General features: G+C 38.9%; 1 protein-coding gene across 1 annotated transcript in view; it reads right to left on the bottom strand.

The window, feature by feature from the left end:
• The window catches only part of myocd (myocardin), a 56,837-nt gene extending 44,696 nt beyond the window's left edge, over window positions 1-12,141 (bottom strand). Inside the window, exon 1 of the mRNA XM_085360353.1 lies at window positions 11,991-12,141. Coding sequence (XP_085216479.1) covers window positions 11,991-12,141 — 151 coding nt within the window. The remainder of the gene's footprint in view (window positions 1-11,990) is intronic.
• Window positions 12,142-13,180: the final 1,039 nt, after the last annotated feature.

Raw genomic sequence — 13,180 nt, 5'->3', positions numbered from 1 at the left:
TCCGACATAAGCTAAAGTTTCAAGTTCTTGTTTACATAAAAACTTACACATGCTTATGTTACGACCCGGCTCAAAGGCTGTAACATAAAAAAAAAGAAGAGAGATGAATACCAGAGTGTTAGTGAGACGAGGTTTCATCTTAAAATGGCTGGTGCCACCAAGGCAAAGACAAGTGAGCTCCCCGGGAAGCTTGCCTCAGGTGTGCTTTTATCCACAGCTGACTAGGTGTGGCCAATTAGCACCAGCTGAACACATTGAGATGATTAGGGGCTGCAGGGACGTAACACTTATGCACAAACGTACTGCTGATTAAAATGTACATACACTGGCTATAATACAATAGCTCATGTATATCCCAATAAACATGACCTCTTCAAATCTAATACTGCCTACTCTCTAGTTTCACACACAATCATATCACATCACAATCGATATATAATCAAAGATATATTAACATACACTGCAGTACCTTAGTCAGGCTAATCATAAAAATGTGATCAACATACATGGAAAACAAGGAGTCCCAAGCCAAGTCTAAAGATCCAAGACATTACAGAATTCATTGGTGAGATTGCCAAACGTCTCAACTTTAGCCATGTCTGTCCAAAGGCCACCAAGAGATATGAGTGACATGGAATGAAGGAGGTATACCTTCATACACAGCAATCCATGTGGATAGGTAAGTGGTATCGTCCTCACAAATCCAATCTAACCACTTGCAAATAATTGTGCAGACAGTCTGCCTTAAAGATTTGATTTTAGAAACAAATCTGATTTGGCAGCAAAGCCCAAATGTGTTTAACCTCTGTCAAACTTAATCTTTCTGTCACGTTTCTGTTTGGCAGTTGCACTTTGCAGTTTTGAGTCTTCTAGCTCTACGAAACAAAAGACTTAACAGAAAGATGCTGTTTGACAAAACATTTGTTTCTCCATATTTTATTTGTAACACCTGTTGAACATTTGCCATCTGACATAAATCTTAAATTCAAAACCGAACAACCTAAAAAACCCACTCTTCAGCTTAAGATCTTTGTGGCCTCAAAGAAGAAAAGAACTCACATTCAAACAAGCCCACATACTGAGAGAGAAGTTGTAAAGTAAATTGCTTGTAATTTATGGAAAATTAGCTTTTTATATGGAGATTCTTCGCTGTCCATCAACGCACTCAGAATTATGGCATATGTATTCTTAGTAAGCCTGTGAATCACTCTGTTCATTAAAAGGAATCCTTTAGATTTTTTAAATGTTTTTACTCCGATTTGAGTCAATGTTGCAGTGTCCATTGGGCTGTATTCTGGGAGAGCACAATGTGTTTCTATCATCCACAGCATGACCTTAATCACAACCAGGTGCCGCACATTCAAATTAACATATGGTTCTAACTTTCCTCCTATTTTGACAAATGCATACCTGGGTTGCTGACTAGTAAAACCATAAAATGAATTCTTCTTTTTTATTATTCACAACACAAGGATGGCGGGGAAAGCACGGTGGAACAGAGCTGAGAATGATTTCACCTTGCATGCAACCCTCCTCTGCTCGTGTTGTGCACCTTAATACATGACTGTGATCACAGTTATTAGAAGCAGGACCTTTTGTACTTGGCTGATCCAAAATCTTTTTCTATTTATTCATAATTTGGGGTTATAAGTTACATTTGTAGTGGGCATTAACAGACTAGAAGAAAGACTTTAATGTGATATTTTCATGATCTGCGACTGCAGTTAAACAGATGGATTCGTATGTTCAACAAAAACAAACCTACAGTCTCCATTTTTGCACTTGAGGACTGCAAATATCACTGAGAGGTGAAAGGTTTGCATGTCAATACAGGAATGTGGCGTCAGTGCAATGTACATAGCAGGTTCCTATTCATCAATCTTCCATACTATAGTGGGCACAATAGGTTTAAGTTTTAAGTAAGTAGCTTTTCTACCAGTTCCCATCAGTTAAAGGAATATACAAAGTCTTTGTTTACTCACAAACCTGGGCAAGACAGTTATATCTAGTATGTTCCATACTAAGACAAGAGGGTTAAGTTCCGAGTCCCGTAACACCTCAAGCCCTAAACATAATTGACTGTTCACCAGTTATAGTCCTAAAGTCTTGAGTCCCAAGCCATGATAGTTAGACAACATCAGCCTGAAGAGTAATGCAACAAAGTTGCCAGATCAAGACAGTGTAGAGTCTTGAAGCACAGTTCAAGGCAAATAAGGCAAAGCAGTCCAGTCTCGAGTTACAAAGCAAGCTAAGGTGGTTGGATTCTGTTTAGATCCTGTTTGGACCATGCTGACATAATCACACCTTGATGCCCTAAAATCCAGAAATGGGAGTGTGGAAAAATCCCAGTAGATTAACAGTTTCTGAAAAACTCAGACCAGCCTGCCTGGAACCAACAATGATGCCACATATGTCACTTGAATCATCTTTCTTCCCTATTCTGATGCTTGGATTGAACTTGTCCATGTCTTGCCCATGTCTACATCTCTAAATGCAATAATTTAATGCACTTTGACTGGACGATTAGATATCTGCATTATCAAATATATATTAGGTGTACCTAATAATATGGGAGACGAGTGTATATAGTTATAGCAAGAGCCAAGTTCAATGTTAAGACAAGTCAAGAAAGTCCAGTCCCAGTCAAGACAGTTACATCCAGAGTCACATCCAACATCAGAGGAATTACAGGAATTATCTATTTTACATTAATACGGCAATGTTACCTCTTCACCTCTGTCACAGACATTTGGCAACATGTTTGTTTATGGGTGAGAGGATGTGAATAGTTCCCCATTTGCCATGACTTCATACAGAAAAGGTAGTAACAGTCCAGGTAAATGGTTTGTGTCTGCACCTTTCAAGCTTGTAAAAACGTTATCATTGTACAGTAGTCACAATAGACACAGACTAGCAACCACTGATTAGAGGAATCACAGAGAGTTAGTTGGACAAATTTCTATATGTAGCTTTCTGTTGTTGTTGTTTGTCATTTACATTTTCTCTGGTCTTGTGCTTGCTTGACCAAAGCATTACAGGATGTTTTTATTTCTTGTCACAGTTGTGAGACACCAGAACTTCTTTTCCTCCAGTTTACTTTAGGAAGGTGAAACCCCATCTACTGGATCTTTAAAAAATGTGCACAGTCATTAATACACAGATGCAATTTCTCTCATCCAAAGACACATGGTAATATCCTAAACCTGGTATCCACAGGTCCCTCAGAAAAACACTGTATCCACATTTGGCAAACAAGCGCTTCCTTTCAGTATTGTGTTGTTGTCTTTCTGCATGCTGTGAGTGATGTCGGTCCTCATTTGTGGACTTGTGGGCCAACACCCAACCATGAAACTAAAGTGAACCCCAATTGAACCTGGGATAATCTGCTATTGCATGGTCATCGCAGGTCAGCAAACTGTTGCCCCAGCTTTGTTTAGCTCTTAATTTTCCCTTATATCTACAGCAAACGTAATGAGTGCACATTTACAATTAACGCCTTAATTCAAAATTTAGCCCAGTAAAATAAATCTAAATTCTGAAAACTAAGAGGAATGGACAAATGCTCAATTTTGTCCATTTTATCCACATTAATTAGTCTGTACTTTAGTCTTGTAATGATTAGTTTTGTAAATTTTCTTTCAAAGTGAGAAAGCGATCAGAAGGGTTTGGCTTTTTCACTGTTGAGCTGCAATTCTGTTCATGCCTAACAGACTGTCAGGCTGGGGGTCATCTTACATTAAAATCAGAAACCCATGTGGCAGCTTTAAACTGCCAATGAAAGCAGTAGAAGATGACTAACAGCCCCTGGAAGTGCTGATGATGACAGACGCATGTGGATAAAATTATAGGATGGACTAAGATGTCTCCTTTATTGATATTTATACCAGGGTGTCCAACTGTGTTATTAAAGGGTTTGAGGGCAAAGGGGTTGTGAAAACCATTAAAACACTTCCCTGAAGTCAAAGAGGTCCTTCGGGAATTCATGGCACTTTCACTAATATGAATGTACATGTGATCGATATCTGAGAACGATCCCTTCCTTGCATCCTTTCTCTCGAGTCTGGAATGCCCTCCTGTTCTCGCATCTAAGCCGTGAGCCGGATCAGAGCTGTATATTGTGTTACTGTTTTCATTTCTACCACATGGATTTCTAGCCTTGGTAAAAATTCACCACCCAAAGCTCTTGTATCCACAATACAACACCTGGAAAAAGAAACTCTTCATTAATCTCCACAGCCCCTAAAAATCTGTGGTTTTAAAGCACTCCTTTTTCCAACCCACATGTGAAGCGGCACAGCGGCTGGTCGGCAGAGCCTTTGTTTTAGAATAACTCTGGGTTATTTTCAGGTCATTGTGGCTGAGTGGTTTCTTAATTGAATTTCTAAGCGTTTTGTTTAATATGCCACCGTTAAGAGCTTTAAAAATAGCTCAGTGGATGCAATGACCTAATCTTTTCCGGATTTTTGGAGAGATAGATAATCCTGGATGGTCTTTATCACTCCTGCTAACAGCTGATGAATGAGTAATTACAGAGAACCAGCGATTAGATCAGTATCAGTGTTGTTCTTCATTTAAGAGTGCTAAATCATGTGGTGTTGCACTGATTACTTATATCTCTATAATGCAGTTTTATAGGACGCTTTCCCTCTCTTACTTGGTGTACTGTGTTACCATATCCTTATAAATTCAAGCAAAGCTTTTAAAGATTTGGACCGAAACAGCCTGGTATCTGTGCCGACTGATGATCTTTTAATTGCTTGCTTTCATGAAGACTAACAAATAATGAAAACTTTGAATAGAATTTTCTGAGGTAAGCCCTTTAATTCCTTCTATATTACATTTGTCCTTACTCATATCCACAGCGCATATTAGTGACAATCATGGAAAGTTTAATAGCCGCCCAGCTGAGTTTTTGTTTCCAGTGGACAGTAGCTTCAAATCTGAAAATCCTTTTCATAATACTAGGAGCCATGAAATCATAATAACATCTATCCTCCCTCTCGAAAACTGTCCAAATGTGAGTCGGCCAATGAGATTACACAATATCGTTCCTCTTGCTGCCTAAATATGGAACCACTGTGTTTTTGATGTTCAATAAACAATCATATTAAATGTTTGTGTGGAAGATGCAAACGAATCAATCATCTTTTGATAAATCATTTAGGAATACGTTCAGATACATTGCAGCCATTAATTTAAATTATTTTTCATAATTTAGATTTGATATGAATCTTTTTTTGTTCACAAGATTTCAGTTCAATTTTATTCATATGGCGCCAAATCACAACAACAGGGTCGGCTTTAGCTCAGGAGGCAGTGCAGCTCATCTACTAAATCTACATCTCAGAAAGTTGGTGGTTCAATTCCTGGCAGCTCCAACGCCGATGGATGCTCCCTGCTTCATCCACTGCAGTGTGAATATTTAACAGAAAAGCACAGCAAAAGTGTAGAGGTGAGTGGTTTATATTGAGTGCTTAGCAGCAGAAGCAGTCCATTTACTGTCCAGTAAGGGAACTAAACCTACACTGCTAATCAGATTCCACAACAAAAGACTTCCAACCATGTCAAATTTAATCATTTCATTATGGTTGTGCTGTATAACAGTTATTTTCAGTTTGTGTTGTGTATGAAATACGATACAGTGCTTCCTTGCTGTTTGTAGGTAGAGTAGTTCTTTACTGTGATATTGCAAATAAAAGGGTGTTTTTATTAAAACAAGGTTGATATCAGGACACATACCATTGTTTCACCATGTCATAGCCCTACTTTGGATTTTATGGCTCATAACCAAAACCCCCTGTAGAGAATATGAATGAGGTTCTCAGTCATCCAGGTCATCGTAGTCTAAGGAGCTTGGAAAGAAAAGCATCTGGACTCCTTTAAGTTTCTTGAAGACGTTTCACCTCTCAGCCAAGAAGCTTCTTCAGTTCTAGGAGCAACTGGTGGAGAGTCCCCCAAGAGGGGACACTCCCCTAAGACGGTCATGGACCCCTCTATTCTTTTTGGGTCCTCGCCCTCAGTTGTGGTATAGCACGTTACCTACAAATGGGAAGGTCAGTGGATTCCTGACTCTTCCAGCTGTATACCAAAGTATCCTATTGCCCTTCATGCATCCACACAAGTTTGTAGCAAAACACATGACATTAAACAACACCTTACACAATTACATTTGTTCCCTAAACCTACATTTCTGGCAGCAGAAAAAAAGCCGTGAAAGCAACACTTTTATAAATAAAAAGAAACTTATCAGCAAAACTATTTACATAATGATCAAATGCATTGCTGCATTAACTTTTATTTGGAATTTGGTCTCTGCCAAAAGAAGGCCAAATGTCAATGTTGTTATTTTTGTTGGCATTTTTAGTTCTGCTTTGTTCTCCACCAACTCTCAAAAGCAGGCCCTGTTAAACATTTGAGTTTTCCCAGATCCACTGCTTGCATGAAGAGTGATAATTCTGGGATAATAATGGGTGAACACTTCATGTAGCCATACAATCCATTGTTAATATAGCAGTAATAATTCTAGCACCTTTAAATATGACTATAGCAACTTTAAGTGAGCGATGAGGCAGTGACTAATACCAAAACTGCTATCAATGAAACACACATCCTGACAATAAATGAATAAATTCATCTCTAAATTCAATACAAATTTACAGAACACCACTTTGTGCCATTATAGGAAAAAAATAACAGTTTCTCAGTTTCACAAAATTTTGGTCTTGCATATTTTACACAGTATCTGATGATTACTGTATTATCTTTTAAAATTTGTATACACTGCCACTTTGTAACTAACCAGAGGAATGATGTGCGCTCGAGTGTCCTGAGAACAGCTAGTTTGTCGTCAAGCATCATAGAAATACAGTGATGTGTTGTTAATCACTTGTCAGGGATTGAGGGTAGCACCAAGACACACACTCACAAAGACATCAGCATGAAAGCTAACAAGGCCACGTTTCACTTCACTGGAAGAGCACTGTGACTAAGAGCTGCCCGCTCTCCACACAAGGGTCTGCCATCTCTCTACATTACAACAGCCGTGCCTGTATTTATATAAGCTGCAAAGCAATTTTAACTGTACATTCCAGATAGGTGAACAGCGCTTGGCTCAGGAAGATGGATATTTCAAAGCTTGCAAAGAAAAAAAAATTAACGGTCAATGTCCAGTCAGAAAACTTGGCACAAGGAGGTGCAACAAAAGTAACTGAGATGTATTTATGCGTCTGAGCTCACAGAACCCTGGTACACCTTTCCATACGTTGTACTGTAGTATAACTAAATATGAAACCAATTACAAACTTGGGTCGGCACTACAAACACAGTCAATTCAGGGGGGTGTTCTTTTTATTTATCATTCTCCTTGAATACAAGCATTTATTTCATAATCTCCTTTTTGGTTTTTCATCACGTCACACAGACTGGTTTGATAAATAATAAATGTGTTTACAGCCCGTGCAAACTGAGGTAATATTTGCCCACAGAAAATGTTCTATCCATCAACTGATTCTTGTTTCGGGGCCTGTTGCTCTCGGCTTTGCTCACATGATAAATGAACATCTGAGTAATTTCACGGATGAATTAGGAGCTAGAAACAATAGCAGAAAAAAATGCATCGGCACACATTCCACCTGTTGCCTAATGTAAAAAAGAAAAGAAAGAAATGCTGGTTTTTGTTATGGTGTTGATGTTTCATGCTGATGGTGGTTAAGATAGAAAGTCTGGCAGAGCTGCAGAAAATGCTTTTGATAATGAGAATAGAAAGGCAAACATTTCTTGTCTCCCTCAAACCAGAGTGCAATTAACAGAACATGGAGCTCTTATCATGTCTCCGCTAATGTCCGTTCATTACAATCACTTCAAACCTTTGTGTCTGCTAACCTAAAAGTTCAAACTTTTACCTGCCGGCATGGGGTTTGCATGATTGTCTATAATCAGAAAAAAAGCTAATTTTCTCTGATGAAAATGATTCAGTCAGTTTAAGGGCACAGCACTACAAAAACAAGCTAGCAGAGCAGGGCTGATGTTTAACTGCGTGAAATGATGAAGTGTCGGGCTGATCATGTCTATCAGCATCACTGACTAATCTCCTCCAGATGAGAGTAATCTGTGTAACTCTGGCCACCATCAAATCAGTGTGGAATCCACTCAGCTTTCAGGGAAGAAGGTGCCGCACGAACAATCCAGACTGGAGCAATAACAGTTGTTTTTTTTACTGCAGGTGTTTGAGACTCTCGAGCTGCCAAAGAACCCTCTTACCCAGTCGGACCTCTCCTCAACTCTTACCTCACTAAATGAAAAGAGTGCTGCCCAGATTTGTATCAGACAGATCTGTGTTTTCATATTAGACCCGGTGAAGAATTACAGCCGTGCCGGGGCCACCTTTGACTGAGGAAACACACTGCTGCTAGCAAAGAAGACTGGTGAAGTCTGACTGCATGTTTGCTTACAATGAGCATGCAGGAATTTATCTACAAGGGTACAAACCAATTCTCAAATGCACTTTCTGAGAAACTACATGAATGTGAAAACATGAAGCCAAAAGGAACACTGCCCATTCTACAAGGAGCGAGCCTTCGAAGTGTAAGTGGGCAGCAGTACAGTAGTAACACCTCTAATGGCAAACTTGTGTTAACAATGCCATCATGTGGACTCTTACACATCTTTGTAAGCAGTGGACACTGATGCCTTAGTGTTAACACAAATGCAACTGAGCAAAAAAACATCAGGGCAACTGCAAGTTTCAATCTTGCAGTTTCTAAAAGAGGCAATTTATTTCCAAGTTACTGTTTTATCTGACACAAACACACACACACACACACACACACACATGCGCGCACACACACGCAGGTGCCAGTTTTGTGTAGGCACACTATAAATTTCATCTTCTTGGAATGAGAAGAAATATCATCCCATCCTCCACGTTGGTTTGCCACTCCTTACTCACAGCTGTAGTTAGTTTTCCGTACTGGGAAGTGACAAGGCCAGATCCTGGAAGTGTAGCATCAGCTATACTTCCATTCACAAGGACAGAAGCCAGATAGCAAATCATTCATTCAAGTCGAACGTGTACCATGTTTTTGACATGCACCACTCGTAGCTGTAATGAGCCTTCCTAGTGGGGAGAGACAAAATACTACAGCTGCATTTTTCTTGGATCTGCACATTATTGTCACTCCCCACTCGCTGCCGTGGTGAGTTTCCCTTGTGGGGAGTGATGAGGTAAGAGTCTACAAACTAAATATCAGTCTACGTTCAGCAACTGAGTCTGCACATCACGGTCACTCCCCACCGACTGCTGGATGGAGCTTTCCTTGTAGGGAGGCAAAACTGAACATTTTTTACATTTGTAACTTTAAAATGTATATTTTACTCACAACATAAACAGATTTAGACATGTAGACTATTGCAGTGCTAAAACCAATTTTGCTTTGATAATGCAAACTTTCTAGATATTACACGTAGTCCAGTAGATTACTGTAGCTGAGTCTGGGTGGTTACAATTTAAATTTTTAGACTATTCTTACTCAGCTAGGTTTTCAAGCGCATGTTACAATGTGACAGCATGAACAGCTCTTTGATGTTCTATCAGTGCAGGCTAAAATAAAACTGGTAAATTATTTATCTATTCATTTTCTTCCTTAAAAGTTGTCATATCAGTAGAACATCACATAACCTACAGTTTTGACTTTTATTGTGTGTTTGTCTCCTGAGTCGTATTTTCACAATAAAAATGACACAATATGCTTTTTTTGTTTTGTATTAAACAATAAAATCCTTGATTATGAGTATTTAGTTATTTTTTATTCACTTCTTTCATTTATGTGAGGAGAAGTTTTAACATTTGTTCCCTGCTGGGCCTGAGCTTTATGGCAGAAGTAAGACCAACTATTGCATTTAGGTTTTAAGTCAAGAAGAGGTTCAAAAGAATCCATTATCAACACTGGCAAGAACTTACAATTAGTTAATGTCTAATTAATCTTCTCATCTCAATACATTTGACGCAGATCCTTTGCATGTAAATGCTTAAAAATGTGGATTGTCTAATTTAAACATTGTTATTAGGCTAAAAGCCCGACTTTCAGTCACAGTGCTAAAATGAAAACATTATACACGCCTCCTGAGCTCATTATTAGGATTGACTAGGATCTTGTGTCTACTGCACTCGTACCGTGTAAATGAAAAAGGGGCCATTATGCCAGTGACAGTCTTATCACTCATTTGCGTTTGTCATCTGGTCTTTGGCAGGAGCACGAGGAGCAACGGTTCGGGCTCCTCGCTTGTTTTGCTTCTCTTGTTCCTCCCGTCTACCGGCTGACTTGAAGAATAAGGGAATAAAATGAATGGGTGAATTTGAGGAGATTCCAGTTTCTGTTCATCTCCCTCTTCAATTACTTCACTCCCACGCCACCCATGACATCATGGAAAACTTTGCAGGGTCTAGCAGTTTGAAGTGAAATGCTGCGCTGCTCTCACTATTTTGAGAGATGGCAGGAATAGTTCCATCTAAAAATACCAACCTAAATCATAAGATTCCTCAGGCACTTTCACCTTCAGCCCTGTGATGTGAGCGACATATACACCAGCTTGATCTGGGCTGAGAACATATTTAATCATTAGTTCCTAAAATATTCAAATAACCTTGTTTTGATTTGGCCTCGAGGATTGTTCTGAGGATGTGACTGGCATACTTAACCTTTTCACCTGATTATTGACTTTATTGTTAATATTAATATTATATTACTTTTGTAGGCACTAATAGAAAAATGGTGCTAAAGAAATGACAAAAAAAACCAAAACCAAAACCCTAAACATAATAGAATACAGTAAAAAAAAAATCGAATCAAATCACTACAATTAGAATAAATCTATTAAATTACTTCACAGACACTCCAAACTGTTTCTGCTCGAGCATGCTTTGCCCTATGCCACTTTTGGACCGTGCATACACAACCCACTGTAACTGTTTGACTTGTTTGCAGAGTTGCATGCTGTTGCTTATACAGGATATATCAATTTTTATAGCTACTCACCTCTACATACACAATAGCCGTATGATTTTCTTTGCTTATCTCTGCTTAGCTTCATTGAGTGCTGTGTAGCATTATCCAGGGAAACTAGGATACTTGAAACTAAAAGTCAAATTCCATTTATGGGAAACGTGCTTGGGAAGTAAAAACAAGATTCAGATTTTAATCTGGATAGACACTAGAGATTTTTTTTTTTTTTTTTTTGTAAACAACAAATAGTTCATTCAAACAAAAGTTTAAAAACAGATTGTTGAGAATGTTTGGAAATGTTTTAAAATAATCAGAATATTATATTGAGACATATCATTTTTCAGCTTTTAGGAAGATTTTCGTGCAAGCCCTTAAAACTGTCATTTCAGTTTAAGTGCTTTTTTGTATATCACAGAGATTTTAAAATGAGCCCTGCCCAATACAACCTACCCAAAAAATCATAAATAAAGACAAGAAAATCTCTCATTTGAAACGACTACAACAGAAGATCACATGTTCACATAGGAGGCCAAATCTCAGAGTGCAAAAATAAGATTTCAACCTAAAACTGCAGCAGTGAAGAACAGAATCAACCGTCATTACTTAAAAAAAGATAGACACAAATCAAGCATATAACAGCATTTGAACAGTCAGTTTAGTTTGATGGACAGGGTTTTTTTAATGTGGATAACATTAAGGTAGTTAACCCTTTAATGCCTGAACCATGGAATAATTGTCAGAAAATTTTTTTGAAAATTGAGCGTTAATTAATCAGATTTTAAGTTCCACACATGAGTTTTAGCTTGTATCACCTTTGCTACATCTTTTTGAAAAGTTTAAAAATGTATTGTGCAATTTATTTAGGTTTTCAGGGGGGAAAATCACACTGATGATATAGAAAACTCTCAAAAAGTGTATGTGTCAAATATGATATACTAGGACTTAAGTCGCTAAAGAGCAAAGGATTTCAAATGGAAAGAAAGGGCTCACCATTCTTGCTTTCTCTTGATTGTATGTGTTTCTTCAACACGTGGTTTTTCCTCTCCTTGTCTCCATGAAGCTGCGTGGCCCGCTGCAGCTGTCCAGGACACCGTCTGTCTTCTGGACCGTTGTGGACCTCAGAGCTTTTCACTGCATTCATGGCTCACACTTCATTCCCCAGTAGATGACATCTCTTCCCGGGTCACCTCCCTTTTGAAGAGAAAAAGACACAATGAAAACTCATAGTCTGTGCACATCATAATAAAAACACTTGACTTTGTCGCTGCCACCTCAGTCAGCTGTAACAGCTAAAGGAGCTCAGTTAATTGAGTTTGAACGAGCACGAAAGACACAGCAAACAGCCATTTGAGTGTTTGCGTTTGAAAACTCCTCCGTGGTGCCGAGAACTGGACTCAAGCCATGTTAGTGTTTGAAGAATACAACAGCAGTTCCAGATTTTGCATTGGTTTTTTTGGGGTTTTTTCAGAGGTCCATTTCGGATCAGAGAGACAGCAGAGCGTGTGTTTGTTTACAGAACTTTAAGCCCACTTTTAGCCTCATGGACGCAGCCCTCCATCAGCTGCTGCTCTTGCCAACTTATCAATTTACGCAGTGTACAAAGAGCAGACCTTCTTACCTCGTGAACAAATATTAAACACATCTACAATGTGGATTCAGTAGCTTAGAGAGCCCCCACAAAGTGTCAATGTGAAAAATGAGCCTAACTCAGGTCTTAGACAAGCCAAGCTCCGTGCGCCCTGTCTGCGCTCTTCATACTACATCGTCTCCCGAGGGCACCACCATAGGGCACTGCAAACATCTGCATCTCTGTTTTCTTTAATAAGTTGTGTTTGGAGAACTGCTCATACCATGTTTATGGGACAATAAAACCCTCATATGCATGCATGTGCTGTACAAATAGCAAGTTTTAGAAAAGGCTCTTTCATCTGGCTAGAGTATTGTCAAGGCTGACAGTTACACAATCTTTGCTAAAATAAATGCAAACTTTTAAAACGTTGAATAGAGGAAGTGCAGGTAAATGAAGTTAATGAGAATGGAAAAGAGAAAATCCCTTCATCGACTTCAACCACACTGATGCACAAGCTGCATGAGAGCAAAGCTAGAAGAATGGGATCAAATACCATGGTCACTGCCTCCGATAAATGACTCTCATATGCATGGTTGGCTGTTTGCCTTAC

This window comes from Diplotaxodon limnothrissa, linkage group LG8, assembly GCF_057381915.1.
Source record: "Diplotaxodon limnothrissa isolate DT_005_m linkage group LG8, D_limnothrissa_male_GT1.1, whole genome shotgun sequence".
Taxonomy (NCBI): domain Eukaryota; kingdom Metazoa; phylum Chordata; class Actinopteri; order Cichliformes; family Cichlidae; genus Diplotaxodon; species Diplotaxodon limnothrissa.
Note: the sequence above shows the minus strand (reverse complement) of the source record. Positions and strands in the feature narration are given on the sequence as shown.